Here is a 22171-nt window from a genome sequence, read left to right as displayed (position 1 = left end):
AAAAAAAGAAATACACACAGGTTTACCATTTACCAGGAAAAACAATGGCAGACACTCACCCCAAACTTATTCATGATAACCCAAATGTGGAAACTAACCCCGTCGCACTGACGAACAACCCAACATGAGGAATGTCTACATAAGGAACGTCACCTGGCCATTGGAAGGGCTGCTTCCTATAGCAGATAACTCAGAACACACGGCAAGGAGTCGGTCACGGAAAAGCACAGACAGGGGCTGCGTTGGCTATTTTTCTTACTGCTGTGACCAAAGCCAGGCCGTAGCATGAGGAGGGAGGGCTTGTGGTCTGTGAAAGTGCAGTCCATCATGGTGGTGAACTAAAGCCCATCAGGCCCACAGTCGCAGGGAGCAGGTTCATCCCTTGAGGCCCCACAGGCGTGCGGGACAGGGCTACAGCTGAGGCCCAAGTGCCCAAGCACCCAAGCCTGCAGAGAACACTTTATATTTACGTATTTATATTTATATGCATACGTGCACACTTTACCTGTGCCATGGTACACGTGTGGTTAAGGGACAACTTGTAAGAGTGAGTTTCAGGGGATCAAACTCAGGTCATCCGAGTGACCATGTCAGCATGGGTCTTTAAACCCCAAGCCATCTCCTTGGTCCTGTGGGGGATGGTTTACATCCAAACTAGAAGGGAGATTACAGCAGCAGGTTAGCGGTTGCTTTGGGTTCGGAGGGGCCAGGTCAGGGAACTGAGTGACACCTAAGGGGCTTGGGTTTCTTTTGAGGCTCAGAAGGTGTCTGAACTCACCCAGAGACACCACAGCCTCACAGTGGCTTGAGGACAGGACAAAGAGCTAAGGTGGGTGCCGCCCCCAGCAGAGAGTACCCAGGAGCATCCGGTGGACGGCCTGGTCTGCTACTCTCAGACCTTGAATGTCTTCAGTGAACTCTACTACCAGGAGCCCAGGGAGCCCCTGCTCACTGTGAGGAAGAAACATCCCTGAGAAATCTGGGGTGACAGAACAGTGGGTGGCTGTCAGGTACCTGGCATGTGGTGGTTTGAAGATGCTTGGCCCAGGGAGTGGCACTATTGGGAGGTGTGGCCTTGTTGGAGGAAGTGTGTCACTGTGGGGTGGGCTTTGAGCTCTGCCCGAAAGCCAGTCTTCTGGCTGCTTTCTGATCAAGATGGAGAACTCTCAGCTCCTCCAGCACCACGTCTGCCTGGATGCTGCCGTGCTTCCAGCCATGATGATAATGGACTGAACCTCTGAAAGTGTAAGCCAGTCCCAATTTAATGCTGTCCCTTATAGGAGGTGTCTTGGTCATGGTGTGTCTTTGCAGCAATGGAAACCCTCACTGAGACATGGCAGGAGGGTCACATCCTCCATGGAGACTGGGTACCATGGATGGCGCAGGGATGTCTAGAGGACAGGCATGAGCTGGGGTAGCATCCCTTTCTCCTCCAGGCTGCTGGGCTTGCCACCGCTGGGAAATGCTGGTGAGGAATATGGCAGAGTGGCAGTGTCCCTGACCCCGGGCATCCAGGTCAGGTGTCCTTGACCCTGGGGATCCAGGTGTCCCTGACCCGGGGAACCCAGGTGTCCCTGACCCTGACCCTGGTCTGCAGGTCCACTCCTGGGAGGAAAGGGGCCCAAGAGCAGCTTCCCCACGAGCCTGCAGCACTGTCATGTAACACCCCCACTGCCCGGGTCTCCCTGGCAGGAGGAACATGCCCCTCCTCCCAGAGGTGACTCTAGGGGATGAGAAAGAACACATTGCAGCCATCAGCAGCCAAGGCAAACATCAGCAAAGTGATGACCAGCTGACCCCTGGGGTGTAGCCCTCAAAACTGATCCCCCAACCCTGACCAGAGAAGCTTCTCTCTGCAGTGGGGACAGCAACTGGCTAGAGAGCTGGAGTGACTCCTGAGAGCTCATCTCTAACACTCCCCCAACACACACACACAGAGAGAGAGAGAGAGAGAGAGAGAGAGAGAGAGAGAGAGAGAGAGAGAGAGAGAGAGAGAGAGAGAGAGAGAGAGAGAGAGAGAGAGAGAGAGAGAGAGCTCAGAAAGGTCCAGGAAGGCTGGGCAGAAAGAATGAAAAGCTGAAAGCTGGGGAGAGGGGTGTGAAGGGGGACATAGGGCAAAGGTGACTAGGCCACAGGGGGTCCCACCATCACGAGGGGTAGGTGTCCAGTCAGGTGGTGTAGTGGCTAGAAGGTCGTAGTCGGAGGCTGGCACTTGTGATGTCCAAACTCCAGAACCATGAGAAAAAAACATCAAGGAAAATGTTCATTATAAACTATCCAGGCTTAGTCACCTGTCACAGCAGTACAAATTAAGAGAGGCTTTGAGTCGGGCAGTGGTGGCCACGCCTTTCATCCCAGCACTCGGGAGGCAGAGGCAGGCGGATTTCTGAGTTGGAGGCTAGCCTGGACTAGAGTAAGTTCCAGGACAGCCAGGGCTACACAGAGAGACCCTGTCTTAAAAAAAAAAAAAAAAAAAAAAAGACAGGCTTTGAGGTTGAAGTTGAGCTCATAGCAGTCGCTGAGGACCTGAATTCAATTCCAGGACCCACATGGTCGAGAGAACCAATCCTGAACACTCCTCGGCCTCCATATATGTTCTAGGCACCACACACGAACGTAATGAGAATAAGTCAATAGCCCTCAGTGGTCCCAGAAGTCAGCACTTCCTGCAACAGTTTCCCTCTTGGCTTCAAACCCAGGGTCTACAAGAGCTAGGCTTCAAACCCATGAGTGCTCTCATAACACAGCCCAAGCTGGCCTGGAAATTGTGTCTCTCCTGTCTCCACCTCCCTGGGGTTGGGATTACAAGTCTGAGTCGCCATACTGGACCTGGGTGCATGGAACTTGCATTTTGGTGACCAGGGTACAGGATTTACTCTAAGGACTCTGAAGATCCTGCTGTGAAGATCTCATATGCGAGAGCCCAGGCGAGGAGGAGCCAAGACCTTAGCAGCCGGTGCTCTGAGTTTGGATCCAAATCTACCTTCACTGAGCCAGTGCTCTGCACAAGAGCCATCCGGGAACCAAGCACATGCGCACGTGTGCCATGCACAGACATACACACACGCACGCACACGCGCGCGCACACACACACACACACATGCATGCACACACACCCCCACACACGCACGTGCACACACACACACGCATGCACGCACACACACCCCACACACGCGCGCACACACACACATGCACGCACACACACACATACACACACGCATGCACGCACACACACCCCACACGCACGCATGCGCACACACACGTACACACACGCACACCCCCACACGCATGCACGCACACACACCCCACACACATGCACGTGCGCACACACACATGTACATGCGTGTGCACACTCACACCACTCCTCTGTGAACCCTCTTCCCATTGCGGGTGCCTTTATCCCAGCAGCTCCCACAAGATCATCTTAAGATCTGGCCTTTCCTGCCCTGTGTGAACCTCTAGGCCACAGCCTGAGGTGTCTTCTCAGGGACCAACATGCTAGTGCTGGACCTACATGTCCCAACCTGACCATGTGGCCCCATTTACACCACTGCTCACCTCCAGAGGCTGTCTCCGGCAGGCCACCCAGCTCTGCCACGGGCTTTGCACTTAGCTTGTAATTGTCGTAGGTCCTGTACCAACCACACTGGCTGACAGGAGGATGGTGAAACAGGATGCCTGAAGGCGGCCAGAGATCACGGTCATGGGTAGAACCAAAGGGCTACCACCCCCAAGCCAGGGACAGTGGAACATCTGTCATCCTAGCGTTCAGCAGACAGTATAGGGCAGCATAGGCTACATAGCAAGACCTAGCCCCCCAAAGGAGTAATTAATTACCCTTGGCTGTCTCAGGGTGAGGACAGCTCTGCGGTGAACTGCCAGTCTCCACCTGGCTCAGGGCAGAGCTGAATGGAATCTGGGCTTCCTGGGCCTGTGAAGCTCTGCCTGCAACACTGTCACACCTGGCAGCAAGGGGGCTCCACGGTGTGGGTGCTCCCAGGGCCTGGACTACTGCAGGGCTTGGAGCAGGCTTCACTGGTAACACTATCTTCAGGACGGACAAGCACCCCAGCAGCAGAGTGGGTCGCGCCCCTCCTGGCAGACATGGGCGCTGCAGAAGCCACATCCACACTTATTTATTTTGTGGGTCTGGATGGCTGGCTCCTGAGGCTGTCTGAATTCAACCTAGCAGTGCTAAGGCTGGCTGTGTATGGAGGCTGCTCCATGAAGGGGATTTGCCTGCAGTCTACCAGATAGGATGTTTCCTGTGTGCACTACAACCCTGAACCAGTCAGTCTCAAGTTCGAAATGGCTTTAGGCCTGGGATCTGGCAGCCCCGACTATCAGCCCATGTGCGTTGAATATGCAGCGTGCACATTTGGAGTGGCCAGAGCCAGGCCCTCTTCTACCTTTAAAGACAGCTGGAACTCTGGAGGTCCCAGACTTTCCCCAACCTGAGGTGGGCACCCAAAGCTTCCCTCCCCTGCCAAGCATGTGGCACCCAGCCCCTGGCTTTGCCTAGCATGGTGGTTATCGATCTTTGTGTTGGATCACAGGCCACACTCCAATCCACCTGAGTAACTGCTCCTACACAGGGAACCAAGACACTAAACTCAAGTCCAAGAGGCCAAAGACCATGCAGGGGTCAACTTTAATACTGAGGTTGACCTGTTTTGGGTTAAGGAAAAAGTGCCCTCCTTTCCTGGTAGGCCCTAGGGGTACGTAATACCCTTAGGTATTATACCAGAGATTGTCCGGCGTAGGGCTCTGGAGGTCACTTTTGAGTTTCGTGACTCCTGGGCGTTGGTGGCTTAGTGTGTCCAGGACTCCACGGGGTGCATGCCCATTAAAACAGGGTCTTGTTATCATCTTCAACGTGTCTTTCTTCTGTGAACAGACCCCAAGCCAGGCTCCTAGATTTGTTCATTCTGCAGGATGGCCCCTGGCCCACCTCCCCCAACAGAAGAGGCTCAAGTCTGAGGTGCCAAAGATGCTCCAAGAGATTTGGAGAACACCAGTATCCTAGGGTTCCTGCCACCAGCCTGCAGGTTAACTGAGGGATTCGGGATGCCAGGCAAGGTGAGAACTGCTCAACTGAGGCCCCCGCCAGCTCACGTGAGCAGCAGAGACAAGAGAAGGGAACACAGGGACCCCGAGGTCTGAGCACAGGTCACACGGGCTGGGGCAGCATGAGAACAGCACCAGGAGTAGTGGGCTGCGGCCGGCATGGGGTCCGCAGCTGCCTGAAGCTGGGCCTGGCTGGTCGAGGATCCACTTAGTCCAGAAGGAGAAAGAGACAAAGGTGCATCCAGACTAAACTTCGAAGCGCCCTGATGTCAGCTCCCATATAAGCTGCTGCTCCAGTCATCAGCACCTGAACTGGCCAGTCCAGCCCTCCAGGCCTCCTGGGAGCCCTCAGGGTTGACTCGCAGCCAAAGGCTCTGTGGGCCAGTCCTCAGAGAATCCCTGTGAGTCCCTGGAAAGGCCAGGTTATGAAGCCGCCACCAGCTCTGCCTGCCTGGATCTGGCCTTGGCAGGGGCTTCTGCGGAAAAAACAATGGTTCATGGTGAGCACAGAGCTTTCAGAGGATGAGGCCAGGGGCTGGGGCAGGGCATGCATAGCAGGGAATGTGAGTTATATATAAGCAGGAAGAGAGATGGACCTACAGGCCAGGGACACAGCCTGGAGCTCCCAGAAGCCACCAAGGAACAGAGGAACTGTGGCGCTACCCTGAGTTTGAGTGTCCACTTAATGCACTGACTAGGGTGTGTGGAGGCTTCTGAGCCGTGACCATGATAGTATAGGGGCAGAGTTCTCCAAGGCTGTGAGTTCCAGGGGATCTAAACCCTTCAGAGCCTAAATGGCGGACAAGCCTTCTCCCATGGCTGATGTGCTATCGTGACTCTGTGAGCTGGTCTGGCCCATGAGAGGACCCTTGGAAAGCCAGGTCCAACCAGAGGATGGTCACTTGCTCTCTGCTGAGCCGGGCACAGGTACAAACACACTTTCCCACTGTGCTGTGGGAGATGGCGTGGGCATGGTGTGAGCATGGTGTGATGAGCAGCGTATTGAGACTTGGGTATGCTCCTTAGACCAACACAGCCACACACAGAATGCAACGATACTGATACCTGGGATTCTGTCAGGGAGGGGCTCTGACGGAACCTCTGGTAACTCCATTTGTTCCTGCAAGAAGCACAGGTGAAGCGTGAGCTGGGTGCTGTCACAGGCCGCCCTGGCTCTCAAGAGCTGCATCTGCTCACTGGCTGCTCTCAGAGGGACAAAGCAGCCGCCAGACCCCTGCTCAGATGACTAGCCTGCACTCCCCCAGCTACAGTGTCCTTACAGATGACAGAGGTGACAGGCCACTCCAGAGGCTGAGCTACCCCAAGAGTCCTCAGAGTCCCCGGTGACCTGGAGCTATTCTCACGAATGTCAGTTCACAAGACAGGGCCTGCAGAGGACCAGGGGGGAAGCAGGCGCCCAGGCTATGCTGAGTCCCGGGCGAGGAAGCTTCTGCTGTGGAGCACTGAGGGGAGCAATCCTAGAGGGCTGCAGTGGAGAGCGGCAGGTGAGTGCCTGCAGGTGGCCTGTCCTCCCAGCACCTCATAGGGCTCCTGGCTCTAACAGGTGGGCAGCCACAGGCCCCAGTGAGCAACTTCCTAGACAGTCTTCCCGGGCTGCGGACAGCAGGTGGCCACGCCCCTATGGTAGCTACAGAGCAGACACAGCTGGACCCCGAGGTGAACAGACTCCACTGAGTCACCGGAGGAAGAAAGCCCAGGCTGACTGGGCAGGACAGGCTCAGCATTTCCTCTCGGTCCACACGTGGGTCACGAGTGCCGGCAGCAAACTGCCGGGTCAGCCTCCAGAGGGCTCCTGCACAGATCCCTCAGCTGCGGCAGACTGTGGAAGCTGCTTGGCTTCCGTACAAATGGGATCACCGTAGGAAGGGAATCAGGAAACCAGGACTCTGGGCTCAGACACAACAGTGGGACATGCCAACAAGCAGAGGCCCATAGGGTCCCATCCCCCAGGGGACAAGACAGCCCTGGGACTGTACCTGAGTGATTGCATTCAGCTCTTCCAGGATGGCATCCTCGTCCTCCTGGGTGAAGCTTCCTGCCAGCAGCTCGTCAATTTGCTGTGGAAGGAAGAGAGGTATCGAGGGGCATGTCTGGTGGGGTTCTGGGTGCCCCCGGGAACATTAATGGACTGTGAGGGGTATTTCCAACTGGGCCTCTGGGTTCCCCCAGGAAGCAGTGGCTCACCACACAAATGCCAACCTGGCAATGGGTGAGCCTGTGCCCAGCAACACATACCCGCTGGTACTCCACTGCCTCCTGGGTCTCGTCCAGGATCCTCTCCACCTCCTCTATGGACATCACCTAGGGATGATGAAGGTTCAGAGCTGCTCAGCAAGGGGGAGGACAGCCCACAGCCAGGCCACGCCTTCATCCTGTCTCTCCTTCAGCAAAGCCAGGGAAGTGGGTCTGCCCTTGGCGTTGAGTCAGACCAGTCTTTCACTGCCCAGACTTCCCAGACCCAGAACAACCCGACAATTGAGAGTAAAACAGGTCAAAACTGAAAATCCTTCCTGGGTGGTGTCTAGACTTCCTTTGTCTATAGTCAATACAATACAATACTGATGCTGGCCTGATGCAGTGCACCCCAGACCCTACTCAGATACCCAGAAGGCAGCTAAAGGCCAGCCCACTCACCACCCAGTGCCACTTCCAGAGCTCTGAGGGCAGGCAGGCACTCCCTGGCACTCGGCACCAGTGAACCCTGCTCAAAGGTCACACTGTGCCACACCTCCCTCCGGTCCCACTGGTCCCTGCCGGGTACTGGAACATCCCCTGATCCAGCTAGACTCAGGCCCTGATCTGTCACAAACTCGACCCCATCTCCTGGGCCCAGCCGCCCGCCCGCCAGGCCCCACGAGGACCTACCTGGTGCATCTTATTCAGACACTCGTTCCCCACCTGTAGCCCCTCCATCACCTTCATCTCGATCTGCGTGAACTCGATGCTCTGAACCTGAAAGCAGCAGCCAGGGGTCAGAGGACCTGCCTGGCTCCGGATGAGCCGAGGGACGGGCTTCTGTCATTGGACGGAGAGCCCTGCCCTTCCTGGTCTCTGCTGTGGCGGCTAAGATTTACTGAGAATGTGCTGAAGGACATCCCAAGGGCGCTGACTGCCTTTCAGTGGCTCTAGCCAGCAGGGACAAACCAGGAAGCTCTTACCCCAGCTATGGGAGTCACCAGCCTGACCTGTTCCCCACCTCCCACCGGGGGAGGCCCATCCCCCAAGCACAGGCTCCTGGCCACTGCCTACCATGGCTTCCAGGCTGCTGATCTGGTTTTCTGTCCTATCGAGCAGTTGCTCCCGGTACCTCTTCTTCTTGAGCAGCAGCTTGGCCCGTCTGCAGGGGAAAGCCACGGTGTTGGCCCTGGCTCAGCCCCAGGGAAGCACCTCCCCTCCCACCATGCTAGCCCAGGGAAGGCAGTGCCCCTTACTCTTTCCTGCCATCCCGCAGCAGCTGCCTGGCCAGAGCCCGCTCCCTCTCCAGCTGCTGTGTGACCCTCTTCTGGTACTGCCTCAGCTTGTCTCTCTGCTGCTTCAGTTGCTGGGGAGAGAGCAAGAGTGCAGGCTGGTGAGTCAGTGGGTCCTTCTGCCAGGCTTTCACCAGGCTGGTGAGTCCCAGCGTGGTCAGGAAGGGCCAGGCAACCCTGTCTAGCAGTGGCCTCTGGTACCCAAAGGATATGGAGCAACATTCAGAAACAACTGGCATGCCCCACGCCAAGGCCCACTGTGCCAAGGAGGAGGTTTTCATCCTACTCAGTCACAGGAGGATGAGGTTGTGACCAGCCTGAGCTCTGTGGGTCACTGGCATGGCCACCAGGCCCTGGAAGGCTCAAATGGAACAAAGGGTCTGAAGTTGCATGCCATCTTCTGCCTCCCCCTCCCCAACTGTGTGCCCCAAAGTGGATGCACAGCCACCAGCCCAGTGCACTCAGTCTTCATGCTCAGCCCATTTCTGTTCTGTGTCCAAGTGCCGACCCTTCGGGCGGAGCTATGATGCACATGGCACACACAGAATGACATCCTGAGGCAGACCATTTGAAGTGAAGGCCATGGGCACCTTTAAGGTTTAGTTAGTGAGAAATCATTCACTATAGACTCTAGGTTTCCTAGGAGCTCTGCTAGCGAGGTGTGTGTGTGTGTGTGTGTGTGTGTGTGAGAGAGAGAGAGAGNGAGAGAGAGAGAGAGAGAGAGAGAGAGAGAGAGAGAGAGAGAGAGAGAGAGAGCGTGGGTGTGGTACCGGGTCCCCCACTTTCACCCAGTGTCCTCTACGGGGTCTGCCCCACGGTGGGCATCAATTGCATGACAGAGAGTGCCCACTATTTCCACCCTTTAGGTTTGGAGACGGTGGGCTAGACTACCCATGCTCTGCTCGGGTGGTGATCTCTGCCAGTTGTTTACAAAGCATCAGGCATCTTGCCTGGGGAGACAGGGGCACCAAATGGAGCTGCAGGATGGCCAGGCTGTGCCTCTGGAGACCAAGCAATCTGAGCAGGTCAGGCGGTGGCAGCAGCAGCAGCAGCTGGAGCTAAGCTCTTTCCTTCCTAGTGCCCGGCGCTCTGGGACTGTTCAGATGTGTGCTTGACAGTGGGCAGGACCCACCTCTGTGACAGTTCTACTTAGAGATGGAGGGCGGTTTCGGGGGCTTCCAGCTCACACAGAGGCTGCAGAGATGGGGGACGAGCACCGTTTCCCACTAAGAATCACGCTGAGACTTTTAGTGACAGCCACGCCCACGGGATCTTTATCTGGGGGCTTTTTCTAGGAACTTTGAATAACTTATGGCTTGGGGTGCCTAGGCCAAGGCCACAGGCTTCCTTCCTGGCGCCTTCTCTCACGGATCGGCGCTCAGCCCCGAGACACAATCCCGGTCTTTCCGGGCCGAGCCGCGGCCGGTCCAGGAGTCCGCAGCTGGGCGCGCCATGGCACCGGAAGCGCGGCCCGCTCCGCTTCCCGCCTCGGTTTCCCCCACAGGGCCCGGCCCCCGCCCGCCGTAGGCCCCTCACCAGGATGGCCCTGTCCTGTTCGGTGACCCGGCTCTGCTTCTTGCGGCCGAACAGGTTGCCCATGGCGGCCCCGCGCCGGCCGGCTGAGCCCGTCGCCGCCGTCGCCCCGGGGCCACCGTACTCCGCCCGACCTACGGCGGCCGTGCAGAGCCACGCGCCGCAGAACGCGAAGCAGCTTCGTCCCTAGCGCAGCGCATGGCTGGACTTAACTAGGCGATGCGAACGCCCTCCCTCGGCTTTTCAGCTAATCAGATGGGACTGTGATTAATTCAGGGAAGCTCACAGGAGTGAGCCTAAACCAGGCTTTCAAAACCGCCCAGCCGACGTCCCCCTCCGCGCTGGCACAGAACATACACACACCCAGTGTTTTGGACCTTCAAGTGCTTGCTGAGAAGTGTGCACCAGCGTTCACCTGCCATTTGGCGCTGTCACCTTCGTCCCCTAGTCTCCTCACTGTGGACAGTCCCTAGGCTACCGATGAGTCAGCCCGGTTGCTGGGACTGACACACTAACCCAAGGGATTCTCTGATCCCACCTGCCCTCTGTAGGCCCTTGGTGAGTCAGGGGGCGGGGGACAAGACACTCATGAGTGAGGCTCTACACCCTAACAGCCCCATAAGGGGCGCCACTGCCCTAAATTCATTGCCTTTGCTAGGAGGGGAGTCCTCCTGCTTCCCCGCGGTAATAATCATCCCTTCAGAAGACAGTACAAGCAGCCGGGCCAATTACTAAGCATTCTTATTCATTTACACCTTTCTAAACTATGGGCTCAGTCTTGGCCTCAGGCTCAACACGTTATGAATCGAGTAAAGTCAGTCAGGCGGGCGGCTTCTTCTGATTCCTGAGCTGCCTGCATTTCTCCTTCCCCCATCCACAACTCCTTCAGTAAACAAGAGCAGAAGGCATGGAGGGGGCTTTCTGGTGTCCCAGCAGTGGCTCTTGTGATGCCTCAGGCATAAGAGGCTCACAGTCTTGACTTGGTTTTAAGAACAGCAGGAGAAGCTGTGAGTAAAGTCCACGTGAGGACCTGAGACAGGCTCTGGCTACCAGAACTAGGGTTCTAGCTCCTTCTGTCACTTAGCAGTTTCTGGAGGGTTGGTGGGTTGTTTTGGTTTGGTTTGGTTTGGTTTTGATTTGATTTGATTCCAAGGGACCCTCTAACTAGCCAGGAATCCTGTATCCCAGGGCTCTCTGTACATTCAGCTGCCCTAAACGGGCTCAGCCACTGGCTTTAGTGGTTAGCTGTCCTAGCTTAGTCTCCAATGCTCTGTGGGCCAACTGGCCCCATGAAATCTCAGTAATGGTACCCTGTCCCTGTGGTCAACATGACTATAAAGGGCAGTGCTGGTGGAACTTACTAGAAGACTGGAGCTTCCCATCTGTGTGGTTCTCAAGCCCTAATCAAGGGCATGTTCTGGGGTGTGGGATAGAGGTCTTGTGCAGGTCCGGTGTAGCCCTGGCTGGTCTGGGATTTGCTATGCAGACTAAGATGGCCTTGAAATCACAGATATTGGCTTTACTGCACGTAACACCCACTTTCTCTTTCAACTCTTGTCTACTCCGTGCTAGGATGCCCTGACATCCCAGAGTCACTAACTGAGGCCCAGTCTGTCAAGCAACAGCCCACAGAAGCCAGTGCCTTGCTGGCTGCAACCATTTAGCCAGGGAGGGTTCTGTTTCTACCTTAACACTCTGGATGCACTTCCACACATTCTTTGTAGTTCTCTGCCAATACAGAGCTGGAAATATCTGAATTCTTTCCATCTGTAAGCCATGATTTGGCAACTATGGCCTGTGAGTCAAACCGGTTTGATCTCCCCTCCCCTTTTTATACAACCTACAAGCTAAGAATAAATATGGTTTTAAATTTTACTTACTTAATTTTGAGACAGTGGCTTGCTCTGTAGCCCTGGCTATCCTAGAACTCACTCAAGCTGGCCTTGAACTCACAGAGATCTGCTTCCCTTTGCCTCCCAAGTGCTGGGATTAAAGATGTGAGCCACCATGCCCAGTAAGTTTTCTATATTTTAAAAGGATCCTCTCTCTGTCTCTCTCTCTCTATCTCTCTCTGTCTGTCTCTCTCTGTCTCTGTCTCTCTCTCTGTCTCTCTCTCTCTGTGTGTGTGTGTGTGACTGTCTGTCTGTCTGTTATAGCTAGTTTTATGTCAACTTGATATAAGCCAGAGTCACCCGAAAGGAGGGAATCTCAAATCTCAGTTGAGAAAATGCCTCCATAAAAGCTGTAAGGTATTTTTCTTATTTAGTGACTGACTTGGGAGGGCCCAGCCCATTGTGGGTGGAGCCATCCCTGGGCTGGTGGTCCTGAGTTCTATATGCGAGAAGGCTGTGCAAGCCATGAGGAGCAAGCCAGTAAGCAGCACCCCTCCATGGCCTCTGCATCAGCTCCTGCCTCCTGTCTAAGTTCCTGTCCTGATTTCCTTTGATGACAGACCATGTGGAAGTGTGAACCAAATAAAATAAACCCTTTCCTCCCCAGCTTGCTTTTGGTCATGGTGTTTCATCACAGCAATGGTAACCCAGCACACACTGGTAGAGGACCGGAATAGGAAGAGGGGCGAGGACAGAAACCTGTGTCTTCTTAGAGCACGAAATCTTTCATGTTTGCTCCTTTTTATTTCAGACAGGCCTTAAACTCATGACCCTCTTCCTGCAGGCTTCTGATTGCTGAGCGTCTGCGTGCCGGTGCCATGAGAGCCATCTCGCTTTAGTCCTTTAGAGGAACTGTCCCAATACCCATTCAGAGCCATTTCCTGCCCTGTCACATGTGCTTGACCCCTAGGATTTAACTATAGGCCTCATGTCAACAAAAGGTGGCCATGGAGGTCCTCGAGGACGGAGACTCCTAAGAACTTGCCACATGCAGGATCATAAAAAGATCCCTGGGGCTGGTGAGATGGCTCAGTGGGTAAGAGCACCCGACTGCTCTTCCGAAGGTCAAGAGTTTGAATCCCAGCAACCACATGGTGGCTCACAACCATCTGTAACGAGATCTGACGCCCTCTTCTGGAATGTCTGAAGACAGTTACAGTGTACTTACATATAATAAATAAATAAATCTTAAAAAAAAAATAAATAAATAAAAAAAATAAAAAGATCCCTAAATGTGGGTCTCCAGTTCCCTTGGCCACTGCCAAGTCCCTCAGGTTGGAGGAGGGGGGTCATGTGATTTGGGAGGTCCAATGTCGTAAGTCCAGTCCTCTCCAGAGTTCAGGGTTCCTGTCTTTCCATCAAAGTCCTAATTTTTTTCTCTCTGGTGTTAGGGACAGGACCCAGGGTCTCTGTGTTAGGCAAGTGCTCTACCACTGTGTTACACCCCAAACCAGGATCCTAACCTACGGGAAGGAATTCTGTGGCCAGGTACAAGTTGAGTCAGCAGTCAGCAAAGGCTCTGACCGCAGTGGTGTTGGTCCTATAGCTGTGAGACAGGAGTGACCTCTCAGAGAGGCCAAGGAGCACTGTCCTTACAGCCGAGGACCTGGTGACTGCTGTGAATGCCCCAGTACACTGATGGGTCCTCTGCTATGGTCACCCTGCTGCAGCTATTTGGACCCCATGTTAAGTGGCCCTTTACCATCACCACCAGCCAGTGGAAGCAGCTTCCTTAGGCAACGCCATCAGCCCCCCCACAGCAAGAAGCCCAGTAGCAGAATCCAGCCCACCGCCAAGGTCGGATGTCGACTGCAGCCTCGTAGACCTGCTTCTGTGCTGATACTCCTGCACCGTCCCAGAAAGAACCGGAAGCTGTACTGGTCACCTGTCCAGAAAACTGTGACACTAGGGCTAGAGACCTGCAGCCACCAAAGAGCGCGCGCGCGCGTGTGCATGAACTCAAGGGACACATGAGCAGCAAGTGCCAAGAAAGAGACCGTGGGAAGCTGCTGAGGGCCTGGGAGAACGCTGTGCCCCCCCCCCCCCGTGTGGCTGAAGGATAGCTGCAGGACTACCCGGGGGACAGGTGCTGGCCAGCCACGAGACTCAGAAACAACACTCTGCAAGAAAGGCCGAGGGTCTGTAAAGAGAGTCCACTGGGAACTGCAGGGCTAGAGAAAAGAGGGTGCTGGGCCCCAAAAGGAGGTCTGGGGCTAGGGAGTGAAATTCTGACTCCCCCCTCTCCCTCAGGCAGAAAGAGAGGCACAGAGGAAGCCCACCTCTGCCTCCAGGGCTTCCTGCAGTTCCAGCGCCCTCTGCTGACAGAGCTCAGCCTTGCACTCACCAGAGAAGTTTTTCCAGGGACAAAGCTGACTCAGGAGGGAGTAAGTGAATTAATAGGACCACCAAGTGTCCAGGTTATAGACACAGAATAGTTCCTTTCTGGGACCTCTGTATGCTTCTTCTTGAAACCCAGTCATCAAGCCAAGAGGGGCCACATAGCCTGGAAAAGAAGCCAATCAGGACTAGTTACGGTTTGCATGTGAAGTGTCCCCCACCATACTCCCTAGCTGTGCAATTTGAGGAGGGGGTGGGAACTTTGGAAAGTGGAGCTAGGTTGGAGAAAGGGTGCTGGTGACTGCCTTTGAAGGTTACATCTGGCCTAGTCCTCCATCTTGGCTTGCTAGCCACTATTTTGTGAGCGGGTACCCCTTCTTCAGCTCCTGCTGCCGTGAGGATGCTCAGCTTCACTGCAGGAAATCCTTCTTTAGATTGTCTCTGGCAGTTACCTTATCTCAGCCACAAGACAAGCAGCTGAGCTGGAACTCATGGTGGTGTGTGCCAGCCCCCACCAGGTGTGCCACCATGGCTGAGGTCAGCAGTGCAGAGGTGAGCTTCCTGACTGGTACCACACAGCCCCACAACTGTGAGGTGAGTGAGTGAACTGTGTCTGGCTTATACCTGCTTTGGGGTGTTACACACCCATGGGTAACTGTAATGGTGCTTGTGGGGCCCTCAAGAAGGCAGAGGGAACACACACCTAACACTTGAGTAGGTCATTGCTGTCTGGCTCTGGACTGAACTGGGTGAGAACTGGCTTTTCACTGAGGTCTTTTTTTTTTAAGTGTGTGTGTGTGTGTGTGTGTGTGTGCACGCGCCCCCCCCCCCTGCACTTAATCATTTACAATGAGTAGAGGCCCTCCCAGTCCCATTTGTCCTGCCTGCTGCTCAAAGCTTAACATCTTTCCTGGTAACTGAACCCACCCTGCCTACCCCAGATGACAACATCTCCCATCTTTGTCTCTGGTCTACCAGGTTCCTCATGGACAAGCTTCTGGAATCCTTTGGGAAAGGTGAGCTGCCATGATGTCATATGCATGGCCCCAGGAGGCTCAAGTGTTTGAACACTTATTCCTTTCTTGGTGGCAAAAAGCAGGTCACCAGTGACCGACCTTTGGGGGTTAATGGTTCTGATATCCCTCTGGTCCACCCCACTGTGAACGGCTAATGCCTCCCACTCCTGCTGCTGTGGCCAGAACTGCTCTGGCGGACAAGTGCAACCTCCTGAAACAGTGAGCCCACGCCAGCCTGTCCTGCTTTATGTGGGTCCCGATGGGTTTTGTTTTAAAGATGCAAAAGGCACAAATATAGCTGCTTCCTGGGGAGACAAGCAAGGTACGGAGCAGCTTCCTCCTGGGGCTTGACTTTAGTACACCTCTCTTCCAGAGAACTCCCCCTCCAACCTGTTTATTTTTTCCTTTATGTCATGCTAAGGAGCTAACGCATCTCAGTAGAATGACTGCAGCACAGTCCTAGACAAGCAAACTGCCTGGACTTTTCACATACAGGCAAGCCGATACTGGAGTCCAGGCTCGGGGTATGTGCCAGCTGCACAAATTCAGAGAGCCAGGGCTATGCTTCTGTGGCCTCTGAGCCCATCTCCCTGATATCATCCAGCCAGAAAGCAAAACCTCGAGTGCGCGTCTGATGTTTGTGACAGGACTCACTCAGCTGGTCCTCATTACTGTCAGGTCTGAGGGTGATGCCTGCACAGGTATGGCCTGCAAGCACTGGAGTTGCACAGAGGGGTTCAGGGTTTCAGGAGTGAGGGGGTGGGGCTGAGCCCCGCATTCTCTTTGCCCTGATGCTTTCCGGTTGGTTTTCTGCACCAGCTCCCGCACAGATGACCTGCAGAGGCTGAGAATTCAGTTTGCCCTGTAATCCTGCACCCTGCAGGGTACAGCTTGCTTGTGATCTGCAGGCACAGCAGCCCTGCCACAGGAAACTTGGTTTTCTCTTCTAGCAGCCCCACGTGTTTCCTGGTTTTCTCACTCTGCCTTGAACTGAGAATTTAAAATCCCTTGTATGCCATTCTAAAAATGCAATCTTCCTGGTGCTGGCAGACACCAGCATCCTACCAGCTCTACCCTGGTGCAGCTCTGAGCTGTTCCTTGGTTGCTTGAGTTTACATTCCAGAAAGACTCTATTCTGGGCAGTGACCAGGGTCTAACCAGGTAGGATTGGAAGCATGTGTCCTGTCACAGAGCCCTGGGGTCAGAAACACCAAAATTGTTGAGTCAGAGGAATAAAGAGGGCAAATTTCTCTACAAGCTCTGTGGGAGGCCGCACCACGCTTCCCCTGGCTTCTGAAGGCGATATCCTGTGATCCTCCCTCGGCTGTGGCTGGCAGAGCATCACCGGATCTCTGCTTCCACCTTTACACCACATCTCCCACTGTCTGTGTCCAAATCCTCTTTATAAAGAATCATCACTTTGGATTAAGGCTTGCCTCAACCCAATTGTACCTACAACGGCCATCTTTCAAAGGACACATTCTGAGGCCAAAACATCAATATGAGGCTTTTTGTTGTGGGTGAGGTGCTGCTTGCACACACACACACACACACACACACACACACACACACACACACACACACACACACACGTGCCTGGTGTCCACAAAACCAGAATAGGGCATTGGTTTTTGGAACTGGAGTTAAAGATGGTTATGAGCCACCACTGGGTACACCTGTTAGAGGAGCCAGGTGTAAACCATCTCTCTGGCCCGTCAGTGTGAGTTATGGGGTAAACAACTCAGTCCACACTGCACAGAGCCCTTGGTGCATTGGGTAACCAGTGCTGGGTTCTGTGTGAGGCTGTTTCTGGAACTAGACCGAGCCAACCGAGGCATCCTTACTGGCTTGGATATTTCACCTAAAGGATATTTAGTGCTGAGAGCCACATGCCTCAAAATCACCGAAGGGTTGGAGGAATGGCGGCTCGGGAGTCCCATCTCTGGGTCTCGGCACAGCATCTTCCGCAGCAGCCCTGAGAACACACAGAGGCCACAGATGCAGGCCTGCAGACCCAGGTATCAAGAAGTCAGGGGAGGGGCGCAGCTGTCAATCAATGTGCACTGAGGGGTGAGGAGCAGCTGCCCACAGGCAGGACACAGGTGGGGTGTGAGAAGGCCTGTGCACTGTCTCCACTTGAGCCAGCCTCCTGCTGAGTGGAAGGAGGCCAGACTAAGACAGTGACAAGGACTCTTCCTGTCCCATCTCCAGAAAGTTTCTTATAGGGAATCTAACTTGGATCTCTTCCGTGGCTTCCAGCTTTGCAGCACCAGGTAGCAGCAGGGCTGACACAGTGCTGAGCCACTCACAGGCAGTCTGCAACGGGGGACACGAGGAAGTGAGTGATCAGGGAGGTGGTGCTGGGATAGCCAGAGTGTAAGTGTGATCCCTGTGTGTTGCTGGCACCGAGGTGATCCCAACCTCCAGCAGGGAGCAAGAACTGGCAGACTCAGGAGTCACTTTCCTCCATCATGTCACTCTTGTGACTGTGCCGGCTGATGAAGGGCAGCTCACCTTCACAGGCCTTGTTGGCACTACCAGAGCAGGGCTCTGGGTGGCCCCGCTGAGGCCAACAATCTACCCAATTCAGGAATGACTGACTTGGCATGCATGGGAGGTCTACCCAAGCCAACTTCAGGGTCCAAAGGTCAGAAGCTTATAGCTATGCTGGTGAAGCTGGGAGAGATTGGGCCCTTGTCTCAAACAAGTGCTTCCCCGACAGCATGTCATCTGGCTGTGTGACTCTCACGTGTGTAAGGTGGGAGCCGCGGCTGTGAGTTACACACATACTATGTGGTGAGCTCCCGGCAGAATGTAGGCAGGCTATAGGTGAGTTAGTTATAGGGGGAGGTGTGGGAGGGCTGTGCAATGAATCCAGTGGTCCTGGGGCCCTCGGAGCTCAGACACAGGGAGCAGAAAATATGAGACAAGCCCAAGAAGGAACACTGCGGAGTCCGTAAGAAGACAGCAAATCCCAGAGATAGGGCCTGAGCTCGGGGGTTGGTACTGGCCAGTCAGGGTGGCAGACACCCGCTCGCCAGCGACGAGGGATACCTTGCATGTTGCTAGACCTTCTAGAGGAAATTCTGAGGGGAGGAAGGCTGCTCTGAGGGAGCTGGGGGTGGGGTGAGGCAGAGGAAAGCACCTCTTTGTCTCCCTGTCTCTCTCCCTCCCTTCCACATCTTTGAAGGATTGATTTCTTCTGGGATGTTACGTCATGTTAATGTGGGTAGTGGCAATCCCTACTACAACCACACAGTGACGCTGTAGGACAGGCAGCTGATGAACGGCTGTGTAACTTCCCTGCTGAGGCTCCCGTCACAGATGTGCCTGGATGTGGTGAAGCAGCTTATTCACCCCTCGCTCTCTTGCTCAGCAGATGGCTGGCTTGTTTATTAGCTCATTCATTCCCTCCCCACTCGTGCATTTATCCACTGGTAGTTCACTCACTAGTTCATTTGGTACCTGCTCTGGCTTGGGGAGGGGGTGGGGGGCACGGGCAAGATGATGAGTGGTAAGGTGGGGGGGGGGATTCTGGGGAGACTGGTTAGGGAAGGGGGTGACACCTGAGCCTAGAAGCCTGACCATCAGATATGACAGTGCAGGCCAGTGTGGAGTGGGGCAGGGGACAGGCTAGCATGGACCAGTAGGAGAGGGGACAGGGTTAGGGGTGGACAGAGGAGGTCGAACCTGACGAGGGCTTTGGTAGCTATGAGGGGTGACACAGCCTTTGGTAAACCAGATGCTGTTTAGGAGAAAACCTTGGCTGATAACACAGGGTCTGTAGTCCAGCTCAGGCTAACTGCATCTCACAGGGACAATGTGTGATAGTGTCACACCTGTAAACCCAGAACTCAAAAAGGTAAGGCAGGAGGATTAAGAGTTTGAGGTTAGACTGGGCTACCCTGTCTCAAATACCAAAACTAAAGCCAAAGCAAAGACTCACAACCAAGCCCAATCCAGCCCCTCTGAGACTGATAGAGTAAACATGTTTCTGACCATTCTGGATATCAGGAAGTCCAAGGCCCAGGCTTCAGCAGGCCCAGTGCTCGATGCCGGCCGAGGCTCTGCCTCTTTTTTTTTTTTTTCCCTTGGTTTTTCGAGTCAGGGTTTCTCTGTGTAGCCCTGGCTGTCCTGGAACTCACTTTGTAGACCAGGCTGGCCTCGAACTCAGAAATCCGCCTGCCTGCCTCTGCTGGGATTAAAGGCATGCACCACCACACCTGGCTAGGCTCTGCCTCTTAAGACAATGCCTTGAACACTTTGCCCTTATGTGGTGGAAAGGCAGTGAGGGGGGCTAACCACACTGTTCCTCTTACCCCAAGTTTTGATTCATTCATTCACACATGGTCATCTAGGTAGTTTCTGCCTTATGAGCAACATCCTATAAACATCCTCCAAGGTTTCCATGTGGTCACATGGTTTTGTTTCTCTGGGACTTATATTTAACCCTGAAATTGCAGGGTTGTACCGTTAACTCTGTGCTGATCTTCTTGGAGATACAAGCCACTTCAGTAGCGCCCACCCTTTCTCATGCCCCCTGCACAGTGCACAATGCTACGATCCCTTCACGTCCTGGTGGACACATGTTGCTTTCCACCTTCAGATTAAAGCCATGTTGGTAGGTAGGAGATGGTATCTCCCAGAAATGTGGTTGTATTATCCAGTGATGTCTTCCATGCTGCTTACTCACCTGCTGTTATCTTTGGAGAGATGTCTAATCAAGTCCTTTACTGATCACTTTTAAAGATCTTGGTTTATTAGGTCTTTATGGTGCCCCAGGCTGACCTTCAGATATACAGACCACGCTAATCTTGTGTCCACAGTCGTCCTGCATTGGCTACGTAAAGCCTGGGATTAGAGGCATTGATATACTGTGTGGGTTCTTTTCACTTTTTTACATCTTTGTTTAGACAGTGTCTCATAGGCCATGCTGGCCTGCAGGTAATGGCAGACCTCATTCTCCACCATCTGGACATGGGCCACCACATCCAGCTTGGAGAGTCTTCTTCACCCACTGAATAGTCTTGTCACAAACCTGTAAGCAGCCTCTCACTTTGCATTTCCTGTTCTAGTCCACTGACGCATTCCAGTGGCTACTGTAACCAAGTGTAGTTAAGTTCTAAGTAAGAAATTCGAATCTTCTAATCTCTCCTTTCTGTTCTGGTTGTTTTGGGACCTTTGGCAGTTCTGCAACACGAGGGTTTGTTTTCTATTTTTAAAACTTTTTAAAATATTCATTTTGGATTGTGTCAGTATATGCACATGAAGGGAAGTGGAGCTACAGGCAGGCATTAGCTGTCTGACATGGTAACTGGGATTGAAGATCAAGGACAGAGTGTTCCTAATGCTGCACCCTCTCTCGCCCTGAGGGCTGGTTTTTCTACTGTAATTTCCACCATTTGAATGTGTGCATATGCCAGTGGATGTGGGTATGGGTGTTCGATAGTGGAAGTCAGAGGGCAACCCTGGGTGTGGTCCTCAGCATCCCTCTTGAAACAGTGTTGCAATTCACTGGCCTGTGAGTTTCTGGGGTCTTCCCGTCTCTGCCTTCATAGGAATGCTGGGATTACCAATATGTGCAACTGTGTCCAACTTTTGCTTTTACCCACTGAGCCATCTCCCTAGTCAACATTAGATCTTGTGACCCATGAACATGGGAGACCTTTCCATCTCCTCGGGTCCTCAGGTTTCTTGAATGTGCTGTAGTTTTGCACGTCTCCAATCTCCTTGTTTATTTCTAGACATTATTCTTTTGCTGCTGCTCTAAGGGAAACTGGCATCTTAATCTTTCTTAAGTTGCTCTTTGTTGGTGTGCCATCCTCCCCCAAATCTACTTTGTTAAATAGTGAAACAAAAGTAAGTCCCTATGTGTGTCCTGGACACTGTCTGTGTAGAACTGGAGTGGAGAGGAGGTATCATTATCCCTTTCTTTGACAGGCCACAGGGTGGGTCGGGAAGATGGCTGGGCTTCATAGAAAAGCATCATTGGGCCCTTTGTCCAGAGAGAAGCTGAGCTCAGAGTCCAAAGCTGGGGGAGGGGCTGCCCTAACCTCTAGACATCTTCTCCCTTGGCAGGTCACACCACAGTATAGTGTAAACTCGGGGTCTTCCTGTCCTGCATCCAGCCATTTAGACCCTGACACTGTGTGTGAGCTCCCTGGGACACCTTATCTCCCAGAAGGACAGGGCTGCTAACCCACAGCCTGTACTCACATGGTCTTTGTTCCATTTACATAACACCCACACCACAAAGTGGGCTTTGGAGAGGAGTGGCTGGACTGGCTTCAAGTCATCTGTCTTTGTCTCACCCCCACTGTGATACAGGTGGCCTGGAGCAGCCACTTCCCTAGGCTGAGCAGTCGCCCCCACGTGGATAAGGTCCTGACTGCAGCTGGTGTGGAAAGGGGTGGAGCACAGCCTGCCGGGCAAACTCTAACACCTGAGAAAGGCAGGGACTTGGGCCACACCTCTCCATGCCCCTGCCCCCACAAGGAGTTAAAGTCCTCAGGGCTATGCACGGAGTCCTAGGTCCTTAGGCCAGAGGCTGAAGACCTTGCCTCCATGCCAGTAACCCTGGCCCTGCCTCCTGGGGTTGAGATCATTCGGTAAGGGCATCTTCATACCTGCCTCTCAGCTGGGGATGTCCACCACTACTGGAGAAGGACTGTAAAGTCATCAGATGCTCGGTTGCCTCCTGAAGATGTGCCAGTTCTGTCTGCTTATTGGGTGTGGGCAGCCTCCCTAGTTACATTTGAGGGGTATTTGACCGCCAATGATGCTGACCCCAGGTGATACTGATCTCTTGGGCCTAGCAGGTACATATGGCATGGCAGTA

The 22171-nt window shown here is 53.9% G+C and overlaps 1 protein-coding gene across 1 annotated transcript; it reads right to left on the bottom strand.

Moving 5' to 3' along the window:
* Positions 1 to 4618: 4618 nt before the first annotated feature.
* Positions 4619 to 10213, bottom strand: Chmp6 (charged multivesicular body protein 6). The gene is made up of 8 exons (XM_021213204.2): positions 10092 to 10213; positions 8520 to 8629; positions 8338 to 8425; positions 7954 to 8040; positions 7324 to 7389; positions 7065 to 7145; positions 6133 to 6187; positions 4619 to 5543 (listed from the first exon to the last, which is right to left on the bottom strand). Exons 1-8 carry the CDS (start codon positions 10152 to 10154, stop codon positions 5491 to 5493), a joined length of 603 nt encoding a protein of 200 aa, XP_021068863.1. The 5' UTR covers positions 10155 to 10213; the 3' UTR covers positions 4619 to 5490.
* Positions 10214 to 22171: the final 11958 nt, after the last annotated feature.

This window comes from Mus pahari, chromosome 14, assembly GCF_900095145.1.
Source record: "Mus pahari chromosome 14, PAHARI_EIJ_v1.1, whole genome shotgun sequence".
NCBI classification, from domain to species: Eukaryota; Metazoa; Chordata; class Mammalia; order Rodentia; family Muridae; genus Mus; species Mus pahari.
This window is presented reverse-complemented; position numbering and strand designations above follow the sequence as displayed.